The sequence below is a fragment of the Lepidochelys kempii genome, chromosome 4 (genome assembly GCF_965140285.1).
Source record: "Lepidochelys kempii isolate rLepKem1 chromosome 4, rLepKem1.hap1, whole genome shotgun sequence".
NCBI classification, from domain to species: Eukaryota; Metazoa; Chordata; order Testudines; family Cheloniidae; genus Lepidochelys; species Lepidochelys kempii.
This window is the reverse complement of record NC_136383.1, coordinates 115,177,257-115,190,572: the sequence shown is the minus strand read 5'-3', so window position 1 is coordinate 115,190,572 and position 13,316 is coordinate 115,177,257. Positions and strand designations below refer to the sequence as shown.

The 13,316-nt window shown below is 44.8% G+C and overlaps 1 protein-coding gene and 1 pseudogene across 1 annotated transcript in view; both read left to right on the top strand.

Annotated features, from left to right (window-relative positions):
- The window catches only part of LOC144930532 (uncharacterized), a 256,857-nt pseudogene that overhangs the window by 169,366 nt on the left and 74,175 nt on the right, over nucleotides 1–13,316 (top strand).
- The window catches only part of OTOP1 (otopetrin 1), a 35,984-nt gene that overhangs the window by 16,085 nt on the left and 6,583 nt on the right, over nucleotides 1–13,316 (top strand). The window contains exons 4-5 of the mRNA XM_073340130.1: nucleotides 3,371–3,501; nucleotides 11,908–12,848. Of these exons, the coding sequence (XP_073196231.1) occupies nucleotides 3,371–3,501; nucleotides 11,908–12,848 (1,072 nt within the window). The remainder of the gene's footprint in view (nucleotides 1–3,370; nucleotides 3,502–11,907; nucleotides 12,849–13,316) is intronic.

The following is a 13,316-nucleotide window of genomic DNA, read 5'->3' as shown; positions in this document are numbered from 1 at the left end:
GACTTAGAAACCTAAGTCCTATGGACTTTCAGTAGGATTTAAGCTCCTAACTCACATAGGTACATTTGAAAGTTTTAGCCGAGATCTTCATGTGGCATCATTGACTTCAGTGGACCTCCACTCCTAAATGTCAAAAGATCTCTAGCAAGAATAAAAAAGAATGTCCATTCTACTGTCATCATGCGTGGTATTGTACAATGATGAAGCGCCACAGATGTAAGCCAACAAGTTTATCTGGTGATGCCTGACAAAGGTGGATGGAAAGCTGTCTAGATTGTCGGGCTCAGCGAGTAGTGATCAATGGCTCGATGTCTAATTGGCAGCCGGCATCAAGGGGTCAGTCCTGGGGCCGGTTTTGTTCAACATCTTTATTAATGATCTGGACGATGGGATAGATTGCACCCTCAGCAAGTTCGTGGATGACACTAAGCTGGGGGGAGAGGTAGATACTGAAGGATAGGGATAGGGTCCAGAGTGACCTAGACAAATGAGAGGATTGGGCCAAAAGAAATCTGATGAGATTCAACAAGGACAAGTGCAGAGTCCTGCACTTAGGATGGAAGAATCCCATGCACCGCTACAGGCTGGGGACTGACTGGTTAAGCAACGGTTCTGCAGAAAAGGACCTGGAGATTGCAGTGGTTGAGAAGCTGGATATGAGTCAGCAGTGTGCCCTTGCTGCCAAGACGGTTAATGGAATATTGAGCTGCATTAGTAGGAGCATTGTCAGCGGATTGAGGGAAGTGATTATCCCCCTCTCTTTGACACTGGTAAGGCCACATCTGGAGTATTGTGTCCAGTTTTGGGCCCCCCCCTACAGAAAGGATGTGGACAAATTGGAGAGTGCAGCGGAGGGCAACGAAAATGATCAAGGGGCTGGGGCACATGACTTACGTGGAGAGGCTGAGGGAACTGGGCTTGTTTAGTCTGCAGAAGAATGAGGGGGGATTTGATAGCAGTGTTCAACTACCTGAAGGGGGGTTCCAAAGAGGATGGAGCTCAGCTGTTCTCAGTGGTGGCAGATGACAGAACAAGGAGTAATGGTCTCAAGTTGCAGTTGGGGAGGTCTAGGTTGGATATTAAGAAACACTGTTTCACTAGAAGGATGGTGAAGCACTGGAAAGGGTTACCTGGGGAGGTGGTGGAATATCCATCCTTAGATGTTTTTAAGGCCCAGCTTGACAAAGCCATGGCTGGGATGATTAGTTGGGGCTGGTCCTGCTTTGAGCAGGGGGTTGGACTAGATGACCTCCTGAGGTCTCTTCCAACCCTAATCTTCTATGATTCTATGAAATGTCATAATGCTCATCTTGAAACATCACTGCTAAACAAACTACAGGAGCTGGCCAAATATTTATAGAAAACAAAATAAGAAAATGACTCAGAAACCTTGCCTATGGGTTCTGTTCTCTTTAGGTTCATGTATAAATCCCATGAACACCAATGAGAATTAGGTAAACATATAGAAAAGAAAATAAGTCAAGTCCTATGACTATAAGGCTTTCTGATGTATTGAGCAGAGACAGGTGTGGTCCAGTGACCCAAGTTCAGTAGTTGGAGCCAGGAATTCATAAATCCAAATCTTGCCAGCAGTAATGACCCCCTCTGTGGCTCTTAGCAAGTCTCTTTGTATCATGTTCCGCATATTACTCAGCTACCTTACACAGTCACTGTGAGGAGTGAAATAGAAAGAGTGAGGGACAGTATGAGGTGATCCAGTGTGCTGTCCTGAGCAAGGGAGGCAGCGTGGTCCAATAGATACAGCAATGGCCTGGGAGCCAGGAGAGCTGGTTTCTATTCCTGGCTCTGCCACTGACCTGCTGTGTGACCTTAGGCAGGTCACTTTCACTATGTTTGGTCTCCCACCTTTGTTTGTCTTGTCAATTTAAATTGTAAGTTCTTTGAGCCAGGGACTTTCTCTTATTGTGTCTTTATACAGAGCCAATGAGGTCTGACCTTGATTGGGGCTTCCAAGTGCTACTGTTATACAAATAATAAATATCTGACCAGACTTGGCTTTCATTTTTAGACAGGTTCCTGAGTCCTGAATTAAAAACTCATATTTTATGCATCACAACTGTGAAAATCCACACACAATACCACTAACTAACACTGTTAGTTGGATTTGGGGGCAGTTTATACAACTGTGGGAATGCTCTTGAAAACATTTGTGATGTATTAGTTCTTTACTTCCATTATTAGCTTCACTGCAGCAGCACAATAGAGCCTTTGTTATATGCTCTACAGTACCTCTATACAGGGTGACATTAAAACATATTGTTCTGTTTGTTTAAACATGTAAAATACTATTCTTTTAGTTTATTTTCAAAATAAGGCTTGCAGTGTGAGCTATTGAAATAGATCTATTTATAAGTGGATTGCTTATAGTGTGTTACCTCTGAATCTGGGACTTTGTGCAAAAGCAAGATAAAGAATTGATCAGAGAAGCTGACTAGAAGAAGGAATGCAAACACATTGGAAATTTGGTGCAAAAGAAAGAAGTCTGTGGTAAGCAGTGGGAAGTGGAGGGACCAAGACTGGCTCACTCTTGGAAAAACTACCACAGTATTCTATAATAATGGATCAAAACATCACAGTTTGTAATTACTGTTATGTTTTGACCCATTATCTCACTGCTTACCCCAGACATCTTTCTCTTGCCCCAGACTGGATCACATTCTGAGACTGAGATTTCAAAGCCTTCTAGGGTGCTTAACCACACAATTTCCATTTATTTTAATTGGAACTGTGTGGCTAAATCCCCTATGTGGCTTTGATAATTTTAACCAGGAAATCTTGTTCAGTAGATAGAAATGAATGGAGTGGAATCTGGAGAAGGCAGAGGAATCTCTGTAAGGAAAGGATGACTACAGTGGGTGTGAGGAAGGAGTGCAGAATGCTTTGAGGTACCTGTGCAGGAGTGGGAGCAGTAGAGCCTATTAACACTAATCAATTCCTGTTTAGATTAGTAAATCATTGTCATAAATGTGAACATTCATAAAAACCCATCCAGAAAGTTGCCATATAATATACGACTATTTCCAAAGAATGACGTATGCTATTCCATAATGCCATCATATAAACAATTCCATTGTACAAGGGATTGTAGCAAATAAGAGCAGCATCCTACTTACAATGCAATTTAATAGATTAAACCACTGCCTTTTTATAACATCCTGAAAGACTCACCTTTCTAACCTGTTTCACCATGAAGCATGCCGTAAGAAGACTATTTAGCATTTGTTTTATGGCTATTGAGGAGTAAACTAGTGTCAATTGTTGTACCCAGGAAAAAGTGATGTATTCCATTTAAGATAGATGGGGTGAAATCCTTTGTACAGATTGTATCGATAACTAATCTATTTTCTAGGTTTGGGGTGATCCATTCCGTGTTTACAAATTTACTCCTGTGGACAAATGGAGTGTTAACAGAATCAAAACACCTACTCAATGAACACAAGGAAAGACTAATCACACTTGGTTTTGGAAACATAACAATAGGTAAGCTAAAGGGTTGGTACATTTTTGGAAGTTCTGCTACAATGCATGAACATTCTAAATATGTGTAAGCGGGGGAATAGTCCCGCTCTTGTGGGGAACTTTCCTGGCTTCTGTACTACCCCGGTGAAGTGGACTAACGAAAGGATCTGAATCTTTGCTCCCATTTCCTTTACCCAGTGGCCTCCCTGCCCTTGAAGACTCCCCTTCCACTCTCCTGTCTGGCAGAGTCCTTGTAACCCCAACAAAGCTGGGCCCAGGATTCCTGGGGGGCTCGACCCCCAACCCTGCTGTGGTCACCTAGGACAGGGGCTAGGGTGTCCCCACTCCGAGGTACTTTCTCTGCAATGGGCACTTCTCTGACCCACTGACCATTACATACAAGTTAAAGCAAATGCAAGTTATTTAATCAACAATTAATTTTAAAAAGAATAAGGGAAAATGGGAAAGGCTAAAGGAAACACATCACCCCGCTCTGTGGCAGGGAACATCACAAACAGTGTCTCTGGAATGTCAGGGCAGTTCACAGTCTGTTCCTTGTAAGACCCAGGCCTTCTTCTCAGGCCTTGGCTGTGCTGCAGGGATGCTGTGGGTCGGACACTTGCTCTGGTGGTGGCCACACGCTCTCAGGCTCTAAGTGGTAGGACCCTTCTTCCCAGTGTCACTCCCGCCCTGTTGGGGTTATGATCCAAGCCTGGCCTGCAGAGCCTCTTGGCTGAGGCGTCTCCCTGTGCTGGGCCCGCTGCCCAGGGTCCCCCTCGCTCTCTTCAGCTGCTCACCGCACCCAGCTCCGGACTGCTCCAGCCCCAGCTCCACCACTCTATCTCTGCACTGCTGCTGCTGCTCTGCCTCCAGCTCCCTGGGCTGCTTCTTTGGCCCCTCTGGCTCTGGTTGCTCCAGCCCTGCACCCAGGACAGGTCTGCTCTGCAGGCTGCTTCCGTGACTCTGCTCCCAGCACTGACCTGCTTCCTGGGCTGCTTTTCTGGCCCCTCTGGCTCTGGTTGCTGCAGCTCTGCTCCCAGGGCAAGTCAGCTCTCTCTGGGGTGTGCCTCTGGCTTTGCGGCTGCAGCTCTGCTCCCAGGACAGGGTCTGCTCTCTCTGGATCTGGCACAGCTTTGCTCCGCAGCTCAGCTTGGGCCCTTGCTTTCTCCTTAGCTCAGCCCCACTCTGTCTGACCCAGGCAAATCCAGCTCACACGGAGGACGGGATCTCCCTGGCCTCCTGACTCCGTGATTAGCCTGCCTGCCCTGTCATTCAGGCTGACCTGGAGCATTGGCCTCTCCCTATTGTTCTTAGGGACTGTCAGTCTCAGGGTCCTGATTTCCCAGCGACCCTTCCCCTTTTAGTACTGGGAGCTAGCCAACCAAAACACTCCCACTGACTGTTAGTAAGGGGGCAACAGTCCCCTTACATATGGTATCCCACCAGGTCAACGGTAAGTATCATACCATACATAATAAGGTCCTGATCACCTGCAATGGTCCATACATAAGAATAATGGTCCTGATCACCTGCAACTCCCATTTACTTCAGTGGGAACTGACGGTTCTCAGCACCTTAGTGAATCAGGACCAGAGTAACAATAATGTCCACAGACTCTAAAAAAGGCATGTTGTTAACATTTATTTTGATGTATAAAATCCTCAAAGCACCTATCCAGTAAGAAAGCACAGAGGGTAATTGAACAAAGCATGTAGTTAAAAGAGATTTTAATTGTTGCCATATTACTAGTGGTAAGCATCTCTCATGACATGGGCCCAATCCTGCAAAGCCTGTCAGGTGAGGAGTCCCACTGAATTCAATGGAACTGCTCCGGTGGCACCAAGCAGATATTTCTTAAGGAGGGGAAGCAAATTCCAGACCCTGTTCCACCCCCACCCGGGACCCTGTTCTGGTCCTCTTCCTGCAGGGTCTTCCTTGACTGGGGAGTCTCTCCTCTCTCTTACTAACACAGTATATGAGCCAGTGGCACCAGGAGTTGAATTCTCGGCAGACTTCCCTGCACTCCACTGTACAGGAACAGACTTCCGGTGCACCAGGCTAGGGGTTGGCGGGGGGGGAGGTCAAATTTCAGTGGCATTGCGACTGCACAGCCAAAGCGATGTTCCAGACCACTCTGGCAGCAGCTGTACTTATTTAGTATTGAACCACTGCTTCAACGTGCTCAGGCTGTGCACCTGCTTCCCTGCTCTGCAGCCTATGGAACTTTAAGCAAGTGCAAAACCCTTCGGGATGGGGTGGAGCAGCATTTGCTCTCCTTCGCCCCTTCCCCAGCCCCCTCCAATTAGCGCTACCGAAGTCAAGATTCTGTATGTCAGTGCTGGTTTGCCTTCTGTATTATAAGAGTCTCTTCTCATACTGGACAATTTTCTCCACTGATAATATGTCACAGACTTTGACAAACTATGAACATGATCCTCTGAGGTGCTGAGCGCTTTCAACTCCCAATGAAATCAAGGGAAGTTGAGGGTAGTCAGCAGTTTAAATGGGAGATAAATGCACTCTGCAAGTGAGGGTACTTCTCTTCTGCTCCCAAAATTGTTCTGTAGGATTTTTGGAATCATACTAATCCTCGCTGCAGGTGACGGGGAGGAGAGCCAGATATATGCAAGGAGGGAATATGCTTGCAGCTTTGGTGTAAATATTTTTTCCTAGTGAATCCAGTAGCACCTGGATCTTGACAACCCCTGGTTTTGGTTTTTCAAAACCAAAACCCAAACCAACCACATTTTTGCCTCCCTCTGTTGAGGATTAGCTGAAAATAGTTAGTTTGCAATTTTCCATTGCTCCCAGTAGAGTTCAAGGTAAATTCCAAAACTGGTAAAAAATATACTTAATAATTAGGATTGCCAACTTTCTATTGGCACAAAACCAAACACCCTTGCCCCGCCCCTTCCCTGAAGCCATGCCCCCTTCCCCGTCCCTTCGCCTGAGGCCCCACCCCAACTCATTACATTCCCCCTCTCTTGGTGGCTTGCTCTCCCCCACCCTCACTCACTTTCACTGGGCTGGGGCAGGGGGTTGGGGTGCAGGAGGAGATGAGGAATCTAAATGGGGGTGCAGGCTCTGGGGTGGGGCCAGAAATGAGGGGTTCAAGGTGCGGGAGGGGACTCTGGGCTGGGGAAGGGAGTTGGGTTGCGGGAGGGGCTGAGGGCTCTGGCTGGGGGTAAAGGCTCTGGGGTAGGGCTGGAGATGAGGGGTTTGAAGTGCAGGAGGGGGCTCCAGGTTGCAGGGGGCTCAGGGCTGGGGGTTAGGGTGCAGGAGGGGTCAGGGCTCTGGGCTGGGGCCTGTGATGAGGGTTTGGAGTACAGGAGGGGGTTCCTGGTTGGGGGGGGTCAGGGCTGGGGCAGGGGATTGGGGCATGGGGCTGGGGCACAGGCTTACCTGCGGCAGCTTCCGGTCAGCAGCTCAGTGCGGGTACTCAGGCTGGCTTCCTGCCTGTCCTGGCACCACAGACCGCTCTACACCCCAGAAGCAGGTCCAACTCCTAGGGATAGGCAAGCAGGTGGCTCTGTGCGCTGCTCTCGCCCGCAGGCACCACCTCCCCCCAGCAGCTGGTGCTGGCTGGGCTGCCAGGGTCCCTTTTCGACTGGGTGTTCCGAAAACCGGACACCTTGTCACCCTATTAATAATATAGTCCACATTTTCAAAAACTACCTCTGAAATTGGATCCACAGTTTTATACCTGCAATTTACAAGTTCTATCTCATATAGGTACAAATAGAATCCAGATGCCACATTACCTGATTGCTGCTGCAGATCCAGTATTTAGATATGTAGTTCAGAGATTTTCTCCAGTTGTACTGCATAGAGCACTGGTGGTCTGTGGAATACATGCCAGTGGCCAGCAGAAAGCAGGTTATTGGCTTCCTTCCTAGTTTCCATCTGTTAAATTGCATTTAGAGACAGCTAAAATCCATTCAAAACATTCAGAACCTCAAAGATATGAGCACCAGAGTTCTGGACTTACCAGTCAACTGGACACCCTCTGGAACCGGAAGTAATCAGGCAGCAGTGGAGACACGCAGAGACACAAAAAAAGGAAATACTTTACTGCCTCGGGACTTTAGCCCTGGGGCTCAGGGCTTCAGCTGGGGAGTGGGGGTTAAGGCTGCAGCCACAGGTGGGGGGTGTCAGGGCTCTGGGCAGGGTGGGAGTCATGGCTTCTGACCCTTGGGAGGACCAGGGCTCAGGGCTTGAGATCTGGGGGGAGCACTGGGACTTGGGGCTTCAGCCCCATGGCTCCTCTCCTGGTTTCAGCCTGAGGCTTCAGAGTGGTGACTTCTTTCCTGGCTTCAGCCCCATGGGTGGTTCCGGGGCTCGGGGCTTTAGCTACAAGGGAAGCACTGATTTCAGCCCCAGCGCTCCCCCCATAGCTAAAGCCCCGAGCTCTGGTGTGTCCCCTCTACCCCACTGAAACTGGGAGTGGAGCCATGGGGAGCCCTGAGCCCCGCTCCCACTGGCAGAAGCCAGGAGCGGAGCCATGGGGCTGAAGCTCTGAGCCCTGGTGCCCCGCCGCCCGCGAGGCTGAAACTGGAAGCAGAGCCACAGGGCTGAAGCCCCGAGCCCCAGCGTACGCTCCAGAACTAAGGGCCTGAGCCCTAGTGCTCCCGAGGGTCAGAAGCTCTGACCGCCCCCTACCCAGAGCTCTGTCCCACCCCCGCGACTGCAGCCCCAACCCGCCTCCCCCAGCAGCTGAAGTCCATAAAGTCGTGTTTGGAGTTACGCACATTTCAGCGTTATGGACAACCTCCATTCTTCCCGAGGTGTCCATAACTCTGAGGTTTTACTGTATTACTCTTCTATGTAATAAATGGCTGTGGTTGCCACAGAGGAGATGCAATTGCAAATGGTAAAAGATAGTCCATGCAATTGTGGATGACTGGAGCAGGTGATCCATGAGTCAATCTCTGAATTAACATGTGTTCCACACCAAGTAATGATTTGAGAATTCTATTTGTTTGCACCTCTGTGTAGTTTGCACTAAAAACAAAAAACCCACAGGCACAAATATTTGTGGGTCAAATTTTAGAACCAAATTAACACACAAAAGCCATACTCTGTCAGACCAATGGTCCCTCTAGCCCAGTATCCTGCCTTCTGACAGTGGCCAATGCCAGTTGCTTCAGAGAAAGGGAATGAACAGAACAAGGCAATTTGAACGATTCCTCTCCTCCAGTACCAGCTTCTGGCAGGTTGAGGTTTAGGGAGCATGGGGGTTGCATCTCTGACCATTTTAGCTAATAGCCATTGATGGACCTATCCTCCATGAACTTATTTGATTCTTTTTTGAACCCAGTTATACTTTTGGCCTTCACAACATCTCCTGAAAATGAATTCCACAGGTTGACTGTGTGTTGCGTGAAGAATTACTTCTTTAGGTTTGTTTTAAACCTCCTGCCTATTAATTTCATTGGGTGACTCCTAGTTCTTGTGTTATGTGAAGGGGTAAATAACACCTCCCTATTTAATTTCTCCACATCATTCATGATTTTATAGATCTGTATCATACCCTCCCTTAGCCGTCTCTTTTCTAAGATGAACGGTCCCACTCTTTTTAATCTCTCCATGTATGGAAGCTGTTCCATACCGCTAATCATTTTTGTTGCCCTTCTCTACACCTTTCCAATTCTAATATATCTTTTTTGAAATGGTGCAACCAGAACTTCACGCAGTATTCCAGATGTGGGAATACCATGGATTTATATAGTGGCATTATGATATTTTCTTTTTAGATATTTTTATTATCTATCCCTATTTTTATTATCTATCCCTATTATCATCTATGTTCCTAACATTCTGCTAGTTTGACTGCTGCTGCACATTGAATGGATGTTTTCAGAGAACTATCCACAATAACTCCAAGATCTCTTTCTTGAGTGGTAACAGCTAATTTAGACCCCATCATTTTGTATGTATAATTGGGATTATTTTTTCCAATGTGCATTTTTTTCAATTATCAGCACTAAATTTCATCTGCCATTTTGTCACCGTTACCCAGTTTAGGAGATCCTTTTGTAACTCTTCACAGTCATCTATGGACTTAATTGTATTGAATAATTTTGTAACATCTGCAAATTTTGCCACCTCACTATTCACCCCCTTTTCCAGGTCATTTATGAATGTTAAATTTAACATCCCTGTAGGGGGGAAATACCAAAACCCCCCACTACAGTAGCATTTAACTTCAAAAAGGGGAACTACACAAAAATGAGGAGGCTAGTTAGATGAAATTAAAAAGAATAGTCACAAGAGTGAAATGCCTGCAAGCTGCATGGAAGTTTTAAAAAAACCCACAATAAAGGCTCAAACTAAATAGAGGCCCCCTCCCCAAAAACAAACAAAACAAGTAAGAGGACCAAAAAATGCCACCACGTCTAAACAACAGTATAAAAGATGTGGTTAGAAACAGAAAGACTTATTTTAAAAATTGGAAGTCAAATTGAACTGAGGAAAAGCGAAGCATAAATTCTGGGAAGCCCGATTTATTGAAAAGTATAATTAAGTAGGCTAAAAAAGACTTTGAAGAGCAACTAGCGAAAGACACAAAAACTAACAGCAAATGTTTTTTTAAGTACATCAGAAGCAGGAAGCCTGCCAAACAATTAGTAGGGCCACTGGATAATCGAGGTGCTAAAGGAGCACTCAGGGAAGACAAGGTCATTGCAGAAAAACAAAATGAATTATTTGCATTGGTCTTCACTGCAGAGTATATGAAGGAAATTACTATACCTGAGCCACTATTTTTAGGTGACAAATCTAAGGAACTGTCCCAGATTGGTGTGTCAGTAAAGGAGGTATTAGAACAAATAGATAAATTAAAGAGCAGTAAGTCACTGGGACCAGATGGTATTCACCCAAGAGTTCTGTAGGAACTCAAATATGAAATTGTAGAGCTACTAACTGGGATGTAACCTACCACTTATACCACCCACTGTACCAGATGACTGATGGGTAGCTAATGTGTAGCTGATTTTTTTAAAAGGCTACTGAGGTGATCCTGGCAATTACAGGCTGGTAAGCCTAATGTCAGTACTAGGCAAATTGATTGAAACTATAGTAAAGAACAGAATTATCAGATACATATATGAACACGATATGCTGGGAAAGAGTCAACACGGTTTTGTAAATGAAAATCATGTTTCACCAATCTGTTAGACTTCTTTGAGGGGGGTCAACAAACATGTGAACAAGGGTGATCCAATGGATATAGTGTATGTGGACTTGGTGTCCTGAAACACCTGACTTCTAGAAGCTGAGACTGGGTGACAGGAAGTGGATCACTGGATAAAGTGGCCTGTTTTGTTCACTCCCCTTTGAAGCACCTGGCACTGGCCACTGTCAGAAGAGGACATACTGGGCAAGATGGACCAACGGTCTGACCCAGTAGGACTATTCTTATGTTCTTTTGTTGAACAGCACAGGTGCCAGTATGGATCCTTGCAGGGATGCAGCTATTTACCTCTCCCCATTGTGAAAACTGTCCATTTATTCCTAACCTTTGTTTCCTATCTTTTAACCATTTACTGATCCATGAGGGGACTTTTCACTCTTATCCCGTGGCTGGTTTGTTTGTTTAACAGTCTTTGGTGAGGGACCTTGTTAAAGGCTTGCAGAAAGTCGAAGTACACTATAGTTGTGACCTGTTTGAAAATGTGTCCCATATATATAAATTTACATATTACAGATAAATTCAATGCAAAATAAAAGTGATAATTAGTTTCTCCTTTACTAGCCTGACAAGACTGAGCCTGTGTTTTCCCAACAACAGCTGGTAGAAGCCATAATTCACAGTTTGGTAGATAAATAGGAAGGGAATTGATATTTAAATATTTTATTTTAAATTAAAATATTGGTAATATTTAAGTGTAAGTATATAAGGACCAATTATCCTGTCACTTATACAGGTGTAAATCAGGAATAAAGTCAGTGGAGTTACAGTGGTGTATAACTGAAAGGGGAACTAGGCCCTACACAGTTAGGACTGAATTCTGCATCTGTTCCGGATATGAAACTCCTATTAGCTACTGTAGGAGTTTCATCTGTAGAATGGCAGCAGAATCAAGCCCCTACTGGTTTGGAATCTTAAATATTTTAAATACATTGTTCTCATCAAAACTGTGCTGAACTTTAAGAGATGTGTGTGAAATTTTAACATTCACTTTTGATGAGGATTTTGCCTAGAAATTGTAATAAGGCGGTCGTTCAAGTTTTGGAGGAGGTGCAAAAGTTACTCTTAGACTAGTGATTTTAGTGTCCAACACCCAGCTAATTTTTTTTTTCAGGTGACTAAATGTACGACATGAGCTGTCTGACTGAAATCATCATTCTCCTTGTTATGGTGTTGTCTCATTTAAAAGAAAAAACGTTTATTGCACAACAAAATCTAATCTCTTTCTCCTTTTTTAGATTTAGATGACCATGCACCCCAATGTAATTGTACAACAACTCTCTGTTCGATATTTTCTCAAGGAATGTATTACCTATATCCCTTCAACATAGAGTATCATATTTTAGCATCCACAATGCTCTATGTCCTGTGGAAGAATATTGGACGCAAAGTAGAACACCACCACCAATACAAAATACCGTTCAAGTTTCATGGCATAACAGTGGGCACGATTTTTGGACTGATTGTGCTGATTAGCACAATAGCGATCGTTGTCGTGTACTTAATTCAGATAGGACGTTCGAAAATCAAGAGTGAGTTAGCACTTACTATGTTTTACTTATATGCTATCTCCGTACTGACTCTTATGTGTGCAGCTGGAATTGTCGCCCTTCTAATTTACAGACTAGAAGAAAGATCAATGGATAATTCAAAAAATCCTGCCAGGAAACTTGATGCAGACCTATTAATTGGCACAGCTTCAGGTTCCTGGCTCCTCTCTTGGGGTTCTATCCTAGCGACTATCTGTGCCCAGGCCCATCCAAAATACACATGGTACAATCTGCCTTATTCCATCCTGGTTATTATTGAGAAATATATTCAGAACCTCTTTATCATTGAGTCCATACATCGTGAACAGGAAAAGGTGAATGATGACATTAAAACTCTTCGAATAGTAACTGTATCCAGTCAGAGCACTCTGTCATTTACCCCATCATACAAAGAAATTTACAATGGAGCAGCTGATATGGACAATGGAAAGTTTCCATACATGTTCAATGAGAATATCTACATGAGAGAAAGAAGTGGTGGTGATGGTTTTGATGAAGTCAGGAGTCAAGCTAGCAGTCCAGTCAGACACTCAACCTCAGATTTCTCACCGTACAGTCGAAACTCAGTTAACAATAAGAGGAGAATCCTGAAGAACATTGCAGCATTTTTATTCCTGTGTAATCTTTCGGTAAGGTATTTTGAATGTAATTCACAAAATTAATACCAAAAAGCTCTCTAAAACCACCAAGACGAAGAATATTAATGTTACTCAGTTTTACTCTTTATAATAAGTGAATTTTAGTGCTTGTGAAAGGAGGTGGATTGACTGCACCATTGTGGAATAATGTCTATTTAGAAGCGGAATAGGCATGGGAGAAGGTATTTAACCTTGGAGACTAAAGTCTGTTTATCCACAGTACAGGAATGACACAGGCAGTGATCCCTGAAACTCTGCCCTCTCAATGTGCCCCCAAAATGATCTGGAGGACTACTTACAGAGGAGAAAAGATAGGTTTCAGATAGGTTTACAGAGGAGAAAAGAGTAATTCAGTCTCCATCCTTGGTCTTTCTGTTGTGACTGCTAACAAGACAGGATGTAATTAGTGACTATTATAGTGGCGAGAGTGGTCCAGTAGACTCCCAATCCATTTCATAT